A 20,404-nucleotide genomic window follows, 5' to 3' on the forward strand; every position below is an offset into this window, starting at 1 on the left:
TATTCCTCTCTTTCAAATCTCTGCCTCAATGCTGTCTGTGTGACCTTTACTTGTTTTGATTGTCTCAGATCTCTGCTTGCATGCAACTTCCTACAAGCCTACCTTGCTTGACCCCTTAAATTTGGGTTTGATACCCCTCCTCTGTGCTCCCGTAGCACTCAGCACTCACCATCATTATAGCATTTGACACATACTGTCTTGTCTAATTTGATGACTACACTGGGAGTTACTTTAAGAGAAAAAAACTGTGATTTCAAATATTTACTCACAGTACTCACAAAATCCTTGCCACACAGTAGGCACACAATATTTTTATGAATAAATAAATGAATGAATTTATTATTGGAAATATAATGACTAAAATGTCTCCAGTTAATTCTTTGTCTCTTCTCTATATTTGCCATACTGAATGGAACAAATTTCCAAACACCTGTCACACTCATTCTTATCATTAAATAATATATTTAGGGCCCTGAGTATGTGCCAACTATCATGTGTCATAACTGATAAAAAACATCCCTAGATGCATTCAGGTGTTTCTATAGGAAGAAAAAGAATTCTATTTCTGAGAAATAGAAGCCCAACTATTCCTTGATAAGTGTTTTTATTCCCTAGGGACTAGTGGCAACTCTCCTCCCAATTATGCATTGAATGTAGGGAGGAAGAAGTCCATGTGATACAGAGTCCACTCTTACAAGGAAGGCATCATGGTGCAATGGAATTAAAGTTTAGGTTGAAGTTAGTGTGTTTGGGTGTAAATCTTCATTTGGCCATTTTCTTTTGAGCCATGCTCAAACACAATACAATGAGAAAAATGCTATCTACCTCAAGAATTATTATGAGGATTAAATGAACTCATAGATTGAAATTTCTTTATAAATAAATGAATCTGTAAATAATAAAAGTCCTTATTTGTATTCCTCAGAGTTGACTATCATTAGTATACAGCAAAGGCACATCTCCCCTGGGAATGGTTAAGGAAAATGCAGTAATTACTCCCAAATTATCCTTCACCAGAAATTTGTGGCCTGGATCCCCTGTGTTCCCAGCCTGGCTCGTAAAAATGGATAACATTGTCATTGTCAGGATCTGGTGAAAAAGAGAGACTGTACCTCATCCCCATTTCAGGGTCGAGCTTGTGATTTATCTCCTTGTCCCAGCTCTAAGTCTTTTGGAAAGAAAATGAAAAATTAGTTCATACCCCAGCACTGACAGTATTTGAATTTTTCACTCACAAGCTAGGTAAGGACGGTACTTGTAGACTTCACTCAGCAATATATGTGTACATGTGTGTGTGTGTGTGTGTGTGTGTGTGTGAATGATCTGATACAAAATCTTGCAGATTTGTGTCAGGTACTTTATATAATTTTGTTGTGTCCCCTCAAGTAACTTATGTGGACAAAATAATTATAATTCCATGGGTTTTGTACTTTCCTCTCTAGGAAAATGTTATCTCTGTCACAGTTTTGCTAAATATCTGGCTTGCAGCCAAGCCATGAGCACAACCTTCCAGGGTTAAAAATAATAATAATAATAATCTGCATTTTTTTGTAAATATTTGTAGACATGATTATATATAATTTTATATTATGTTCTTTCAAATATTATTAGCTTTTCATTAACTTGTTTCTTTGGCTATGTGATATTACTTTCAATGGCTGTTGCCTTAATCTTTGCCTTATTGATAGAAATTAGGTAGTCCATCAAAAACATTGACCAGAGTCTGATCTGGTTTTGTCATGGAGCCCGGAGAAATTCACTTTATGAGCAGCCATCTTTGTAGACCCAGTCACTGGTATCCTAGTCTCTCTATTCACTTCCCACCATCATGATTAGGGAGTGAGGCAAATGCATTCATCCAAAGGCTTTGGAGGAAATTACAGTTCCCATCTTTTTCTCTTTAATAAGGAGAATATATCCAGATGTCTCTTTTTCATCAAATCCTGCTCTGCTGCAGGAAATATAGCATTGTGTTTAGGAACATGGGTTTGAAATCAGATAAATCTGTGCTTGAATGATCTGTCCATTATTTACATGCTAAATGATTTTAGGAAAATTACTTACACTCTCTAAGGCTTAGTTTCCAACTGGTTAAATGAGAAAAATGCCACTTTTGTGATCTTCTTAGCCTGATATAATATAATGTACATGTCACAGCAGCTGGCCTATATTATTCACACAGTAAATATGTGACTAATGAATGATTGTTATTATAATTTTATTGTTATCATTATTATTGATATTACCATCTAGGCACATATCTTTAAGCCACAGATTTTTATTCATCCTCAAACTTCCTGATTTACTTCTGAAATTCTTGAGTGCTCTCAGGCAGCGAGTACTGTCTTGCTTGACGATATAGTTAATGAAGGCATGTAACATAGTGGGAACAATACAGTGTTTGAAGCCAGATAGATGTGGGATCAAATCCCAGGTTCACCACATACTAGTGCTACAACATTGGGCAAGTTTCATCACTGAGTCCCAATGTTCTCCTCTTTGAAATGAGGACTAGAATGCCAATGTTGAAATGTTGTGAGAAAAAGTGTACAGTATTTGAAAAGCACTTGGTGCAAACTAGGTGCTAAATCAGATTTTATTAATAATGCGACTATGTCTAGCCTTGTAGCAGTCATCTTAGCCAAACTGGAAAGACAGTGAGTTTGTTCTCTGTGTCCGTAGCCTCTGCTTTAATCCTGCCTGTAAGCCCCAACCCTCTCCTCTCCTCATTTTGTCTGAGGAGGTATTGCCCTTGTTCTACCATCCAAATCTGGTCCCCAAAGATGAATGGCTCCAAGCCAGTCCATCTCAGTGAGAGTGTTGGCCAGAGAGTGCTCCCTCCCCACAATATTTACTTTTAAATTGAATCTATACTTGGGACCTTAAAGCCCTTTTTCTCTTGCTAAAAGAATTTCAGTTACCAGCAGCCTATTGAGGGTGGTGTTTTGGGTAGGGATACGAAAGGCTTAGTGTTCTGGAAATCACACTACGGAGGCATAGTTTTGCATGTCCCACCAAGAAAAACCGACTCAGATAATCTTAAGAATCTGAAGAAAATTAGAGAGAGTGTTCCGTCACTCATTTTCCATAATTCATGAAGATTATGTGGTCAGGGTTGGGTCTGCTGTGAGTCTGCTGGAATCTGTGCAGAAAGCCTTCTGCTTCTAGGACTAAGTAGCAAACTCTCTTTCACCTGTTTCTGGGAGACCTAATGGTGAAGCATCAGAAATATTATGATTTGATATCTGCTTCAAGACATTATAGGGATCCAGTTGGCTACTTTGCTGCAGTCACTGAACGTTATCAATTCACATGAGTTTTCACCTACTGGATTAAATTTGTTCATAATTACACTCTTCCTTTCGCTCAGTTTGGGGTGGGTAAACCAGGACTGGTACATGGTTGGCTATTGAATCCAGCTGACAAAGTGATGGTGAGGCCAAGTCTTTGTTGTAAATGTGTCTGTTTCTAGGCTCTCTATTTTCCTCCACTGTTTTATCTTTGTAAAAATTCATTATTTGTTGTAATCAATATAGCTTTATAGTTGTTTTGATATGTTAAAGTGAATCCCTACCTTCTCTTTTAAAAAATATATAGATATTTTGATAAATACTGATTTGGGTTAGGAAATAAATCTCTTACAGGTGATTTTAGAGACACTAAAATGATTAGAATTCCCTTCTAAAATTACGTTTGGCTTTTATATTGTACTTTTTGAATGTGATGCTATGTGGCAAATAAATAACAAGGGACCCAGGATTATTAGGGTTAGACCTGTGTCTTGAACAAGGTCTGATGTAAGTTTCTTAAAGAGGCCACCTTGATGAATTTAATTATATGTGACATCTTTTTTTGATCAACAAATTTATATTGTGTATACATTAATTGTCTGCAATAGATTCTGCGTCTACAATCAATGAACACATCAGAATTAATCATGGAATGTGTAGAGAAAGAGAGGATACAGATTTAAACAGCTCATTACACACAAATTATGAAGGGCAATGAGATTGCTGAGGTCAAATAGTTTGTTTTGCTTCCAGAGATGAAACTCTGGAGTCAAAATGATTGGGTCCCAAATCTCAGCTTCTCCTCTTCTTACCTCAGTGACTGTGAGTCTGTCTGCCTCAGCTATTCCCTGTGAAAGTGGGAATAATAACACTACCTACCTAGCTCACCTACTTAAGACTGCTGATTCAGTTACTACACATAAGCTACTAGAACACTGCATCAGGACAAGGTGTAATAAACATTAACTGTTAGTATTATCATTTACAGAGACTGGAACCAGATTGAGAAAGAAAGTGGCTGTATATTCTAAACCTACACTTTTTCTACTTTTATCCAGTAAAATATACATCAAATATAAGAAAATATGGATGAAGACATTCCTTAAACCAAAAGAACATCTCCATTATTCTATGCCACAATTACAATTTTTTTATCCTGAGACATTCCTTTTCCCTTCCACTTTCCCCACCGGTTCCCTTCAGCTGATATACCAACATGAGGAGGGAGAACCAGAGCAGCGTGTCTGAGTTCCTCCTCTTGGGGCTCCCCATCTGGCAGGAGCAGCAGGGCGTGTTCTTCACCCTGTTTCTGGTCATGTACCTGACCACAGTGCTGGGGAACCTGCTCATCATCCTGCTCCTCAAGCTGGACTCTCTCCTCCACACCCCCATGTACTTCTTCCTCAGTCACTTGGCCTTCACTGATGTCTCCTTCTCATCTGTCACCGTCCCTAACATGCTGGTGAACATGCAGACTAAGCACAAATCCATCCCCTACGCAGGGTGCATTTCACAGACATATTTTTTCATCTTCTTTGCTGCTTTGGACAGTTTCTTGATCACTTCAATGGCCTATGACAGGTATGTGGCCATCTGTCACCCTCTGCATTATACTGTCATCATGAGTCAGAGTGTTTGTGTCATGCTGGTGGCTGGGTCCTGGCTAATTACTTGTGTTTGTGCTCTTTTGCACACCCTCCTCCTGGCTCGGCTGTCCTTCTGTGCTGACCACACTGACCCTCACTTCTTCTGTGACCTTGCTGCCGTGCTCAAATTGTCCTGCTCAGACACTTCCCTCAACCAATTGGTAATCTTTACTGTGGGATTAACAACCATTGTGCTTCCATTCTTGTGCATCCTGGTTTCTTACGGAAATATTGGTGCAACCGTCTTCCGGGTTCCCTCTACAAAGGGCATCTGCAAAGCCTTGTCCACTTGTGGGTCTCATCTCTCAGTAGTGACTCTCTACTATGGGGCAATTATTGGTCTGTATTTTCTTCCCTCGTCCAACAACACCAATGAAAATAACATAATTGCTTCATTGATATACACAGTGGTCACTCCCATGTTGAACCCCTTCATTTATAGCCTGAGAAATAAAGACATGAAAGGGGCCTTGAGAAAACTCTTGAGTAAGAAAACATATTCTTCCAAATAATACTTACCTTTCTTTTAAAACACCCATATGATCTTATTTCCACAATAATATGTAAATACAAATTGTTAAAAATATAGCTCGTCTTCCTTTTACAGATGTTACTCAGAAATCTTTGCTGACATTATTCTTGCACCTGCTAGGGGGAGTAGTAAAATGGGTTATTCTTTATTGGAATTAATTTGCTCTGTTCTTGGATAATGGGGTCTGTAAAATACTTTGATGATGCTATGTCACTTTGGCTGGTATCATTGAAGAGAAACCATCAGGGTGGCCCTTCCCCAATATTAAAGTTATTATAAAATGTGCTTGGCTTCTTACATTTCCATTTCTAAATGATTCTCATTTTGGTGACAATATGGCTTCTCCTTCACCCAGGCCCCCAGGCATCCAGGCACCCTGAGCCCTTCTAGAACTGTCAGGGAGAGCATATTAAATTTTATGCTCCTTACATAATAATTAACACACTGCTTTCTTTTTTTTTTTATTTTTTTTTAAATTTTTTGTTTATTGCAGTAACATTGGTTTATAACATTGTAAAAATTTCAGGTGTACATCATTGTACTTCTATTTCTGCATAGATTACATCATGTTCACCACCAAAATACTAATTACAACCCATCACCACACACATGTACCCAATTATCCCTTTCACCCTCCTCCCTCCCCCCTTCCCCTCTGGTAACCACCAATCCAATCTCTGTCCCTATGTGTTTGTTTATTGTTGTTATTATCTACTACTTAATGAAGGAAATCATACGGTATTTGACCTTCTCCCTCTGACTTATTTCACTTTGCATCATGCCCTCAATGTCCATCCATGTTGTCACAAATGGCTGGATTTCATCGTTTCTTATGGCTGAGTAGTATTCCATTGTGTATATATACCAAAGCTTTTTCATCCATTCGTCCCTTGATGGGCACTTAGGTTGCTTCCAAGTCTTGGCTATCGTGAATAAGGCTGCAATGAACACAGGGGTGCATGTACCTTTGCAAATTGGTGTTTTCAAGTTCTTTGGATAAATACCCAACAGTGGAATAGCTGGATCATATGGTAGTTCTATCGTTGATTTTTTGAGGAATCTCCATACTGTTTTCCATAGTGGCTGCACCAGTTTGCACTCCCACCAGCAGTGTATGAGAGTTCCCTTCTCTCCACAACCTCTCCAACACATGTTGTTTCCTGTCTTGTTAATTATAGCCATTCTGACGGGCGTGAGGTGATATCTCATTGTAGTTTTGATTTGCATTTCCCTGATAGTTAGTGATTTTGAACATCTTTTCATGTGTCTGTTGGCCATCTGTATATCTTCTTTGGAGAAATGTCTGTTCAGGTCTTTTGCCCATTTTTTAATTGGGTTGGTAGTTTTTTTGTTGTTGAGATGCATGAGTTCTTTATATATTTTGGAGATTAAGCCCTTATCAGATGTATGGTTTGCAAATATCTTCTCCCAATTGTTAGGTTGTCTTTTCGTTTTGTTGATGGTTTCCTTTGCTGTGCAGAAGCTTTTTAGTTTGATGTAGTCCCATTTGTTTATTTTGTCTATTGTTTCTCTTGCCCGGTCAGATGTGGTGTTTGAAAAGATGTTGCTAAGACTGATGTCGAAGAGCGTACTGTCTATGTTTTCTTCTAGAAGTTTCACAGTTTCAGGTCTTACATTCAAGTCTTTAATCCATTTGGAGTTAATTTTTGTGTATGGTGTAAGGTAAGAGTCTACTTTCATTTTTTTGCATATGGCTATCCAGTTTTCCCAACACCATTTGTTGAAGAGACTTTCTTTTCCCCATTGTATGTTCTTGGCTCCTTTGTCAAAGATTAGCTGTCCATAGATGTGTGGGTTTATTTCTGGGCTTTCGATTCTATTCCATTGATCTGTGTGTCTGTTTTTGTGCCAGTACCATGCTGTTTTGGTTACTATAGCTTTGTAGTATATTTTGAAATCAGGAGTGTGATACCTCCAGCTTTGTTCTTTTTCTCAGGATTCCTTTAGCTATTCGGGTCTTTTGTTGTTCCATATAAATTTTAGGATTCTTTGTTCTATTTCTGTGAAAAATGTTGTTGGAACTTTGATAGGGATTGCATTGAATCTATAGATGGCTTTAGGAAGTATGGACATCTTAACTATGTTAATTCTTCCAATCCAAGAGCACGGAATATCTTTCCATTTCTTTGTGTCTTCTTCAATTTCTTTCAGAAATGTTTTATAGTTTTCGTGTACAAATCTTTCACCTCTTTGGTTAAGTTTATTCCTAGGTATTTTATTCTTTTTGTTGCAATTGTAAATGGGATGGTATTCTTAATTTCTCTTTCTGCTACTTCGTTGTTAGTGTACAGAAATGCAACTGATTTTTGTATGTTGATTTTGTATCCTGCAACTTTCCCATATTCGTTTATTACTTCTAAAAGTTTTCTGGTGGATTCTTTAGGGTTTTCTATATATAAAATCATGTCATCTGCAAATAGTGACAGTTTCACTTCTTCCTTTCCAATTTGGATCCCTTTTATTTCTTTCTCTTGCCTGATTGCTCTGGCTAGGACTTCCAATACTATGTTAAATAGGAGTGGTGACAGTGGGCATCCTTGTCTGGTTCCTGTTCTTAGAGGGATAGCTTTCAGTTTTTCACCATTGAGGATGATATTAGCTGTGGGTTTCTCATATATGGTCTTTATTATGTTGAGGTACTTTCCTTCTATACCCATTTTATTCAGAGTTTTTATCATAAATGGATGCTGGATCTTGTCAAATGCTTTCTCTGCATCTATTGAGATGATCATGTGATTTTTGTTCTTCATTTTATTAATGTGGTGTATTACGTTGATTGATTTGCGAATGTTAAACCATCCCTGCATACCTGGAATAAATCCCACTTGATCATGGTGTATAATCTTTTTAACATATTGTTGTATGCGATTTGCTAGTATTTTGTTGAGGATTTTCGCATCGATGTTCATCAGTGATATTGGCCTGTAATTTTCTTTTTTTGTGTTGTCCTTGTCTGGTTTTGGTATCAGGGTAATGTCAGCTTCGTAGAAAGAGTTAGGAGCTTCCCCTCCTCAATTGTTTGGAAGAGTTTGAGAAGGATAGGTATTAAGTCTTCTTTGAATGTTTGGTAGAATTCCCCAGGGAAGCCGTCTGGTCCTGGACTTTTATTTTTGGGGAGGTTTTTGATTACTGTTTCGATCTCCTTACTGGTGATTGGTCTATTCAAATTCTCTACTTCTTCTTGATCCAGTTTTGGAAGGTTGTATGATTCTAAGAATTTATCCATTTCTTCCAGATTGTCGAATTGGTTGGCATATAGTTTTTCATAGTATTCTCTTATAATCTTTTGTATTTCTGAGGTGTCTGTTGTAACCTCTCCTCTTTCATTTCTGATTTTACTTATTTGTGCCTTCTCTTTTTTTTTTTTGGTGAGTCTAGCTAAAGGTTTGTCAATTTTGTTTATCTTCTCAAAGAACCAGCTCTTGGTTTTATTAATTTTTTTCTCTTGTTTTTTTAGTCTCTATTTCATTTATTTCTGCTCTGATTTTCATTATTTACCTTTTTCTACTGATTTTGGGCTTTGTTTGTTCTTCTTTTTCCAGTTCCTTTAGGTGCATTGTTAGATTGTTTATTTGAGATTTTTCTTGTTTGTTGAGATAGGCCTGTATTGCTATAAACTTCCCTCTTAGAACCGCTTTTGCTGTATCCCATAAATTCTGGCATGTCGTATTTTCATTTTCATTTGTCTCCAGGTATTTTTTGATTTCTTCTTTGATTTCTTCGTTGACCCAGTCGTTGTTCAGTAGCATTTTGTTTAATCTCCACGTATTTGTGCCTTTTCTGATTTTCTTCCTATAGTTGATTTCTAGTTTCATACCTTTGTGGTCAGAAGAGATGCTTGGTATTATTTCAATCTTATTAAATTTATGGAGACTTGTTTTGTGGCCTAATATGTGATCAATCCTGGAGAACGTTCCATGTGCATTTGAAAAGAACGTGTATTCTTCGGTTTTTGGATGGAATGCTCTGTATATATCTACTAGGTCCATCTGTTCTAGTGTGTCGTTTAAGGCCAATGTTTCCTTATTGATCTTCTGTTTGGATGATCTATCCGTTGGTGTAAGTGGAGTGTTAAAGTCCCCTACTATTATTGTGTTACTGTCTATTTCTGTTTTTATGTCTGTTAATAATTGCTTTATATATTTAGGTACACCTACATTGGGTGCGTAGATATTTACAAGTGTTATATCCTCTTGTTGGATTGTTCCCTTGATCATTATGTAATGCCCTTCTTTGTCTCGTTTTACAGTTTTTGTTTTAAAGTCTATTTTGTCTGATATGAGTACTGCTACCCCAGCTTTCTTTTCATTGCCATTTGCGTGGAGTATCTTTTTCCATCCCTTCACTTTCAGTTTGTGAGTGTCTTTAGGTCTGAAGTGTGTCTCTTGTATGCAGCATATATATGGGTCTTGTTTTTTAATCCAGTCAGCCACCCTATGCCTTTTAATTGGAGCATTTAGTCCATTGACGTTTAAAGTAGCTATTGATAAGTATGTACTTACTGCCATTTTTTAACTTTTTTTTTTTTTCCTCAGTGTTTTAGTAGTCCTTCTCTGTTCCTTACTTCTTCTATACAGAATTGATGGTCACTTTAGTTTGCCCTCTGTCTAAAGCTGTACTCTTTAACTACCCTCCTCCCTCCTTTTATGTTTTTGATATCATATCCAACCTCTTTTTTGTGCATTTGTATCCATTACGTTCTAATCGTGGAAATAGATAATTTTTCCTATTTGTGGTCTTCTCTTTTCCCCTTAAATCAGTCCCTTTAACATTTCTTGTAACACTGGTTTCTTGGTGACAAACTCCTTTAATTTTTGCTTATCTGGGAAAATTTTGATCTCTCCTTCCATTTTGAACGATAACCTTGCTGGGTAGAGTATTCTTGGCTGTAAGTTTTTCCTTTTAGCACTTTAAATATATCATGCCATTCTCTTCTAGCCTGTAAGGTTTCTGCTGAGAAGTCAGCTGATAGCCTTATGGGGTTTCCTTTGTATGTAACTTGACATTCTCTTGCGGCTTTTAGGATTCTCTCTTTATCTTTAATTCTGGACATTTTGATTATGATGTGTCTTGGTGTGGGCCTCTTTGGGTTTATCTTGTTTGGGGCTCTCTGTGCCTCCTGTACCTGGATGTCTGTTTCCTTCCTTAGGTTAGGGAAGTTTTCATCTATTATTTCTTGAAATAGATTCTCTGCCCCCTTGTCTCGCTCTTCTCCTTCCGGGACACCTATAACACGGATGTTAGTGCGCTTGATGTTGTCCCAGAGGTCCCTTAGACTGTCCTCACTCTTTTTAATTCTTTTCTCTTTTACCTGTTCACCTTGGGTAATTTCTTCTAGTCTTTCGTCCAGCTCACAGATCCGTTCTTCTGTATCCTCTACTCTGCTTTTGAGTCCCTCTAATGAGTTTTTCATTTCCAGTATTGTATTCTTCGTTTCTGATTGGTTCTTTTTTATCTTCCATTTCTTTGTTGACATTCTCACTGAGTCCATCTATTCTTCTCCCCAGATCAGTGAGCATCCTTAACACTCTTAGTTTGAACTCTCTGTCGGGTAGGTTGCTCATTTCTGTTTCACTAAGTTCCTTTTCTTGGGTTTTGTCCTGTTCCCTTACTTGGAATGTATTCTTTTGCCTCTTCATTTTGCCTCTTTCCCTGTGCTTGTGTCTACGTATTAGGTAGGTCAGCTACGTCTCCTGCTCTTGGATAGGTGACCTTATGTAAGTGATGGCTTAGGAGGCTTCCAGTGTGCTTCCCTCAGTTCTCAATGTTCCAGGGGTGACCCCTATGTGGGCTACGTGTATCCTTCTGCTGTGGCCTGTTTGCTCTCCCTGTAGGCGCCCAGGGAGGCTGAGTTATGCTCCTGGCCAGCTGTTGTAATGCTCAGCTGCTTGTAGTTGTTGTGGGCCCTTCAGTCTCTTTATCAGCTGTGGGGAGCCCCAGCACAGTTGGCTGCAAGTTCTAATACCACATTTGTGTTGCAGTATTTCTTTTAAGTGAGTAGGCCCCCACCGTGGCAGGTTGTTAGGCGCAGGGCCTTACAATTGCTGTAAGCCTCTAGCCTATTAGGTCTCTTGTCAGCTCTCTGAGGATTGCAGCTCGGTGGGGCTGCCCTCAGGCACAGGAGCACCCAATTGTTTCAGGCTTTGGAAGGTGGAGCAAACCTCCTATGTGGGTCTTTGAGAAGCACAAGTCTTCTGTGGCTGAGAAGCCCTGCCGCCCACAGGTCCACACACACAGTCAACACAGTCCTGCCCCGTGTGAGCGCCCCGACCTCCCCAAGTGGACCCAGTCTCTCCCTGGCGGGAGCCCCACACACTCCGCCATGGCCCCACACTCTCCACCCGCTCCTTGTGCACACCCTGCCCCGCTCAAGTTTGCTCAGTTGCCAGGCTGCAGAGAATCCAGTCACCAATCTATGCAGGCCCACACGTTGCCTGAGGGCTTGTTGTTGGGTGGGGCCAGTCTCTAGGGTGGGCTGCCTGCCCTGGCTGAGCTGGATTAAATCGGTGCTCTAGTGGGTGGAGCAGACCCTGGGCTAGCAGGCCTCAGGGACAACTCCAATGGCATCTGTGTCAGCACGCTCACACCAGGCCACAACAATGGCCGCTGCCAATGTCCCAGTCCCTGGAGAGGTCTCACCCCTCACCGAGATGCACTCAGGGCCTATTAGGTGAGTCTCTTGTCACCGAAGCACTGTGCACCTTTCTTTCTGGTGATTTTAGGATGCTTTCTGGAACGGGTGAGTTTGTGCGCGGGCCCTTTAAGAGCCAGTTTTAGTTTCTTTGTGAACTGGGTTTTCTGGGGGTGCTACCCAATGCTTTAGTAGCAGGCACAGTCAGATATTATGCTGCTGGTCTCAATTGTGCTGGGTCCACAAAATGCCCACAGCGGGGGCGCTCCCCGGCTCAGGGCCCCGCGCCTCCAGGGAGGCTGCGTACCTGTGAGCTGCTCCCGGCGGCCGTGAAGCTGGCGGCTTGTGAAGGTGGCGTTTTTCCTCTCCAGTAGGGAGTCTCTGCCTCTTCCACCCCAGTTAGGATTGTCCGTTGTTGCAGGAGTTCCTCTTATCCAGTTTTCAGTTCTGTCTCAGGGGTAATTTTTCCACGAGTAGTTGTAAATTGGCTGTGTCCACGGGAGGAAGTGAGTTCAGAGTCTGCCTACGCCGCCATCTTGACTCCACACACTGCTTTCTTGTCCTTTAGGAATACAGCCCATGCTTCCTTTCTTTCCAAACACATACAGAAATTCAGCAACAAAATAAATGTCACTTCCGTTGTCTCAGGTACTCGTTGAACAGCTTAACATGCATTAAAATCATCTAACTTAATCCTGACAACAACCCTAGAGATATACTGGGAAAAGTCAGGCTCAAAGAGCTGAAAAAGACTGCCTTAAAATTGCAGTTAGTGAAAAGTAGATTTCAATCTTGGCTATCTGACTCCAGAGGGATTCAGACAAGGACTATAATTGTTTATACAAAATGCTATGTCCTGAGGAGGAATAATTACTTCAGCCTAGTGGCAGAGGATATGAAAAACTTCCCAGAGAAGATGTTGCTTTACCTGAGACTTAATAAATCAGAATTATCCAGACACACAGAGTTCTATCTTGTCCAGATGACCACAGGAAGAGGAAGCAGTTGTGTCAGGATGTTAAACAGGAAGTTTTAACTCATATACCAAGATTTGATAGATACCAGCTACCAAAGTGAGTTGTAAGAAACAAAATGAAGATGTTTATAGGAAATGCTCAATCATCCATTTCATAATCTCGAGCCTCTCAACCTAGATGTGGATTTAAAAAGTGCTAAGAGTTGGATAGGAGAGGTTCTTGTAGAGTGGTGTGTGTGTGTTTGTTTGTTCATTTGTTTTTGAGAAAGCTGTGCAGTGAACTCCAAATCTTCGCAACAGAGAAGGGGATGCTTTGCTCCTCATTTGAAGTTTAGTGGGAGAAGCTGCAAAAGAACCATTTAAAGAGTTTGATATAAGTCCCTTTCTTTTATGAGAGTGAGAGCAATAAGAAAGATGAAATGGGAGGGGAGAGAGAGAGAACTGGAATTATGGAATAGAACTACATTCAGGCAATACTTTAACTTCTTTTCATGGTGGGGCAATAAAAGCAAAAATATTTCCAATGGACTACAGGTGGGTTACGTGAGAGAGAGAAGTGACACGAAGCCAGTTTCAATTCTTCTCAGGAACACCTATTGAAAAGTCTAGGAATCTCCAAGAGAGAATAAGGATCTGTAGGGCTTATACAACCACAAAACCAGGGGCTATGAGGAGAAGCATTCACAGGAAGAAATATACTTAGTTATATCACAGAGGATGTGTGGGAAGGCAGCCTGGAAGTCTCTGACTATCCCCTGGCCTGGAAGTGACAAGAGAATGAGTCAGTTTTAACCATCATCCAGATCAAGAGAAGTCAAACCTCTTAATAGGACAGTAACTAACAAAGCATATTGTTGTCACCCCTTTCTCATTCTTCCTTCCATACTCCATCCCCCAAAGGTGTGTTCAGCAATTGCATCTAGACTTGAGAAAAATGAGGGGAAAAGAGATAATACATCATTACGACTCCTTTCTGAATCTTAGATTTATTTCCTTCAGCCAGATGCAATGATTGAAAAGGAAATTTAACTACAGAATTGAGGCAGTGTTTGTGCTAGAAAATAATCTTTACCCTTTCTATTACCTAGGGTTAAAAGAGAATTTATGGGGTCCAGAAGAGTTGTTTTTAGGCACTTTCTCAGCCTCCAACCTAATCCCCCTTTCTTGTCCTTATGTCCTACACTAGATAGTCTGTTGTTAACTTAGCATCATCATCATCCAATCCTAAGGCTTCCCTTGCATTGTAGTGGTCAGGCTGGAAATTGCATTTTCCAGCTTCTTTTCTGCATTGTTCATGTTTTCTGTTTTCCAGTGAGAGAAACTCATGAGTGACTTAGGGTGCAGAAGAGGAGAAGCCATTACTCTCTAAAGGTAATTATAGCCAGCAAGATAGGCAGATGTGAGATTCATAGTAGTTTCCATTGAGCTCTTAAAAGCCACTTGCCTTACTGCTGCAGACTGAGACACTGGGGGAGTTTTTCGGTGATTCTTGAGACTAGCAGCTACTACCTATTAACCTTTTGAAACTATCTATTTTATACTTTAGACTGAAATCTTTAATTTTAGCTTTTTTAATCTTCAAGGGCAAATTCCTTGACCTTTTTTCTCCAGCTCTTGCAACAGTTTTATAGACAAGCACTTTTGTTCTACTCTCCTGAACAAATCCTTACCAATACACTTCCACTTAAAGATTACCCATCATTTATCTGCATCTATTTTTCGGAGTACAGATGAAATTACCTAATTGATAGTTTTATTTTCAGTCAAAGACATCTATTACAGAATAGTGGAGAAAAAATAAACTCTTTAAAATTAATTAATTTTAAAAACTTCATTATTAATACAAAGAGGCATTAAAATGATTCTCTACCTCATACATTGAAAACAATCAACTCCATATATTTTAAGCACTTTCAATGACTGAAATCAAAGATTTAAAATTTTTACTTAAAAATATAGCACACTATCTTTATGCACATGAGACAGGTAAGCCCTTTTTAGTTTTTTAAAAAATTCAGATATATTTGGCTTAAACCACACTAAAAGCACATGATTTACTAGTCAATGTCAGTACAAAACTGCATTAGGGATGGAAATCTTCAAAGTGCTATGAAAACTGGATCCTGTTGAGTTGTTATCAAAGCAGTCTATCATTCTATTCTGATGACATCTACATCAGCTTTTTATCACACAGTATTAATTAGATCAGGGGCATGGGATTTACTCGAGAGACTTAATTTGCTTCTATTTTCCAGGTTTACAGACTTGCCCCAGACTCTGGATAATGTCTTGTATGCATGAGCTGTTAGTCATAAGGTGTTTGTGTGTGTGTGTGTCTGTGTGCGTGGAATTGATATTAATATCTCTGAGTTTAAAGAACATTTACTCTGACACTAACACTATGGTACTGTATGAGTCTTGTAGGTTACTTTGCTAAACAACTCTATCTTTTGAGCAAGAGTACAGGGTGGATTCACCTAATGCTGAGTTATGTGTAGCAAATTGTGCTAGAGGGGATTCCACTGAAGTTTTCCTATTATTTAAGCAAATTCAAGATGTTCACTCTGACAAGAAATGTTGAGTCCACCCTTCCTCAGATTCTGCACTTTTCCTGATGTCACATCCCTTCTTTGTTGTCCATAAAAAAGAATGGTTGCTACTTTCAAGGTGACTTTCTCAAGGAAGCATGTTAGTGTCAAGAATATAAATCATAAAATAATGCCTTAATAACTTATTCACATTGAAATTAAGACATTAGTAGAGAGTTAAAAAAATAAAAGTAACACGCTTCGAAAAATGAAGGCATTTGCAATATATACAACTGACAAAGGATTTATTTCCAGATTGTATGAAGTCTGTCTTACAATACAATAAATAAAAGAGAAATAACTCAATAAAAAAGCAGGGAAAAGAAACAATCATGTATCTCACAAAAGAAAATTTTGTATCAATAAAAATAGTGACGGCTGCTCTAATGGTCCAATGTGGGTTTTCTAGTGGGTTGGTGGCATTTCACTGTGTGGTAATGCAGGGAGCAGGTTCAACTACCTGTCAGGGCAGCAGGTCTTTTGCTTCCAGACAATAGAAAAAAAGACATACACTCTTCTTTAAAATTCTATCCAGGAAATCTGACACATTCTCTTCCATTGTGGAGAATGTACCATGTACCTACACCTAGATTAGTAGAAAATGTGGCAGCTGCCTCCCAGTGACAAATTCACACGTGAGAAGGAGGTCATGAAATTTTGGTGGGCAGCCAGCCACCTCTGCAATAAATATCCAATAAGCATAGGCTAAGATGCTCCACCTCATTAATAATCAGAGAAGTAGAATGTAAAACCACAATGACATATAATTTTCTATCGACCAAAATTGCAAAAATTAAGAAATCTGTCAATAGCAAGTGTTGTTGAAGAAGTAAAGTAATAGGAACTCTCATACTCAGGTGGTAGAGATTTAAATTAGTATATCTTTTTAAAAATTAATGGACTTTATTTCTTAGAGCAGTTTTAGGTTTACAAAAAAATTGGGCAGAAAGTTTCCATATATTTCTCTCCCACCGCTACCCATTTCCCCCATTATTAACGTCTTGCATCCATGTGGTACATTTTTTATGATTGAACTAACAAACATTGATATATTATTAACTATAAAGTCCACAGTTAACTGTACAGTTCACTCTTTTTGTTGTACAGTTTCTTTGGTTTTGGACAAATGCATAATGACATGTATCCACTGTTACAGTATCATACAAAATAGTTTCACTGCCCTAAAAATCCTCTTTGCTCTACCTATTTATCCTTCTTCCCCACAAGCCCCAAACCCCTGGTAACCACCAATCTTGTTGCTGTCTCTATAGTTTGCCTTCTCCAGAATGTCACACCTTTGGAATCATACAGTAGGAATACTTTTCAGACTGGCTTCTTGGTATGAGTATTTTATAGAAGAGCTTAGCAGTGATAGTTACATTGAACATACAGTTGCCTACAATCCAGTAATTCTTCTTCTGGGTAGAGAATTTGCAGAATCTCTTGTATATATGCACTAGATGATGTGAAGAATGTTTGCAGTGGCATTGTTGTAATAGCAAAATGCTGAAAACAAACAAAACAGCCAAAGAAAATAGAACAGATAAGCGTGTGGCAGCAACACAGTGGAATATTGTACAATATGGATGAATTTCACAAGGACAGTGTTAGAAAACAAAAGGAAAACCTAGAAGAATAAATACGTTATTATTCCAGTTATATGCAGTTCTTGAGTAGGCAAAATTGAAGGGCCAACATAGAAGTGTTAAAACTTTAAAGAAAAATAAGAGAATATTGAAAATATTAAATACATGGGGTATTTTCATGAGGAGAGGAAGATACAATTGAGGAGGAGACACAGGGGCTTAACAATATTATTAGTTTTCTACTAGTTAAACCTAGAGATTGTTAAGTATTTCTTTTAATATTATTCTTTAAGGTGTGAGTATACATCACACATGTACAAAAACCCATATGTACATAGATATACACATACAACATACTATATATATAAATACACACACATATGTATTTAAACTATATGTATGTTACATATGCCGTTTGGTTTGTATGCTATTTTAATATTTTTTTAAATTTTAAATAAAATTTCCAAGTAAAATGGGTAAGAATATTGCCAGGTTTGATAAATATTCAAGTGATGTAAAGGACTCAACATTTGACCTCACACGTAGAGTAGTTTGAGTATCACCTCCACTAAATATGGCTAGTTTAGTGGCACTGGGCAGCTTACTAAGCATCTCTTAATATGAATTCCCTTCTTTATATCAATAACTAGGATTAAATAAAATAATGGACACTGAAATAATTGTCACAGGTATCAGCTTATAGCAATGAAGTTAGCTGCATTTGCCTTGAGCAGAAGTAGTTTTTAAAGAACTGAAGACTGAACTTTACTGTTTCAGATGGAAACATAGGACACTATATTCATGAACTTGGAGCAGGGAAGTACTTTTTTTAGAATTCAGATATATCTGGATTAAACTACACTAAGTCCTGCCTGAGTTCAATTCAGGTTTCCTAGATTTCCCGATATTCTTACTAGACATTCTTAGTTCCATATCCTGAAAGGCTGAACCTCCCTATCAGATGGGACTGATCAACATAATCATGTCATCACTTAGAAAGCCACTTTAAAATCTTCACTCTCAGTACCCTGCTTCACACCCAATTGGCAGTCCTAGGACACAGAGGGCTACTGTCAAGTTTGAGCTCACCACCAGGGGCCAGTACCAGTCCTGTCTGGACAATTTCCCTGGCCTTTTACAGAAAACCATCTCATTTCAATTTGTGGTCAGGTCCATTCATTTAAGGAAAAAAAAAAAGTGACACACTGTGCTACCAAAATGCTATAAACATAACCGGGACCAAAATGTGGACAACTGATAAGAAATTAGAACTAAAAATAAAACTCAATACTTAATAATGTCATTCCTAAAATTAAATTTCAAATGTATTACAAAATTAAACACAAAAATAAAATCATGAAACTGCCAGAAGGAATATTTTTATCTTGAGAAGGGAAAAGCTTTGCTATATAAAAATTGTAAACTATAAAAAAAGTAAAATAAAATGACTGAAAGCTATGACTTCATAAATGTTTTAAATGCATGTAGGACACAGGATACCATATGATAAGGAAAAAAAATTAGGAAAGGATAGTTGTGTAAGTATGTTTTTAATAAACCTTTCCTATGACTCTCTAAAATGAACAAAAACTAAACAGAGAAGAAAACCAAGTCCAAGCTGAAAAAGAAGCTAAAGTAAGAGAGCCACATCAAGATTCACTAAAAAGCAGCTATTCAGAGAGGAAAGGATGCTTATGTTGCATGTGCAGCATGGAGTAGGCCTTATATCCACTTAAAAACAATCCTCATCCCTGTGAAAATTTTCCTCTACTGAGTATATTCCCCAGGGCTCCTTTCATATCCTGATTCCTCAAACTGTAGATAAATGGATTTAGCATGGGAATGACCAGACTGTACAACACAGACACAATGACGTCCTTGTCATTGGAATTCTTAGATGAGGGGAAAAAATAGAGTCCAATAATTGCTCCATAGTACAGAGACACCACAGAGAGGTGAGAGCCACATGTGGACAAGGCTTTGCATATTCCTTTGGTGGAGGGGACTCTAAGGATGGTGGTCCCAATGTGGCCATAAGACACCAAGATGCATATGAATGGCAGGGTAATGACTACCACACCCACAGTGACTATAACCAGCTCATTGACTGTGGCGTCTGAGCTGGACAGCTTAAGTAAGGTGGAGAGGTCACAGAAGAAGTGGGGGAGAGCGTTGTCTCCACAGAAAGAGAGACGGGCCAGGAGGAGGGTGTGCAAAAGCGCATTAGTGCAGGATAGGACCCAGGACATATTTAGCAGCAGGAAACACAGGTTCTGACTCATGATGGTGGTGTAGTGGAGGGGGTGACAGATGGCCACGTACCTGTCATAGGCCATTGATGTGAGAAGGAAGCTATCAAGACCACCAAACAACAAGAAGAAACACACCTGGGAAATGCACCCAGCGTATGAGATGGATTGACTCTGTGTCTGCATATTCATGAGCATCTTTGGAGCTGTGACTGATGAGAAAGAGACATCAGTGAAGGCCAAGTGACTGAGGAAGAAGTACATGGGAGTGTGGAGGTGAGAGTCCAGCCTGATGAGCAGGATGATGAGCAGGTTCCCCAGCACTGTGGTCAGGTACATGACCAGAAAAAGAGAGTAATATACACCTGGCTTCTCTGTCCAGATGGGGAGCCCCATGAGGAGGAATTCAGACACACTGCTCTGATTATCTCTCTTCATGTTCTTCTCTTTTGCTGGAGACAAAAAAGGGATATAAAAGTGTGAAAGAATGAGAAATTATTATGACTATCATATAACAGGAACATGGTTTTGAACTATTCGGTACACGAATTTTAACCTAAATAGCTCATGCTTTTGCCCCACTGATGGGCTAGTGATGATCCGTCATCAGATTATTATGTGTTCATCTAGAAAACAAAACTATATCTTTTGGAAAAACCATGAAATATCAAAATGATGATGAGATCAGAACAGGTTCAAACTTGAGGAATCCAGAAGTTCATGGCAGAAATCTGAGATTAGGAAAGTATGATGCAAGGCTAAGTCAGTAACAAGTTGTTAGAAACTCTAATAGAGGCTCACCAATTGGTCTGTTGGCCTTTCTTAACCTTCCCCATGCCTATCACAAATGTTGTGCCTAATGCTTTATTTCCATGGATTGGATCA

At 38.7% G+C, this 20,404-nt stretch overlaps 2 protein-coding genes across 2 annotated transcripts; one reads left to right on the forward strand and one right to left on the reverse strand.

Moving 5' to 3' along the window:
• Nucleotides 1–4,506: 4,506 nt before the first annotated feature.
• Nucleotides 4,507–5,448, forward strand: LOC101392933 (olfactory receptor 1J1-like). Its single transcript, XM_004443875.3, has one exon. The coding sequence runs from the start codon at nucleotides 4,507–4,509 to the stop codon at nucleotides 5,446–5,448; it is 942 nt and encodes a 313-aa protein (XP_004443932.1).
• A 13,567-nt stretch (nucleotides 5,449–19,015) lies between these two features.
• LOC101394125 (olfactory receptor 1J21-like) lies at nucleotides 19,016–19,963 on the reverse strand. The gene has a single exon (XM_014781945.2). The coding sequence runs from the start codon at nucleotides 19,955–19,957 to the stop codon at nucleotides 19,016–19,018; it is 942 nt and encodes a 313-aa protein (XP_014637431.1). The 5' UTR covers nucleotides 19,958–19,963.
• Between the last annotated feature and the right edge of the window lie 441 nt (nucleotides 19,964–20,404).

Source organism: Ceratotherium simum, chromosome 29 (assembly GCF_057802395.1).
Source record: "Ceratotherium simum simum isolate JZ-2026a chromosome 29, ASM5780239v1, whole genome shotgun sequence".
Classification (NCBI taxonomy): Eukaryota; Metazoa; Chordata; class Mammalia; order Perissodactyla; family Rhinocerotidae; genus Ceratotherium; species Ceratotherium simum.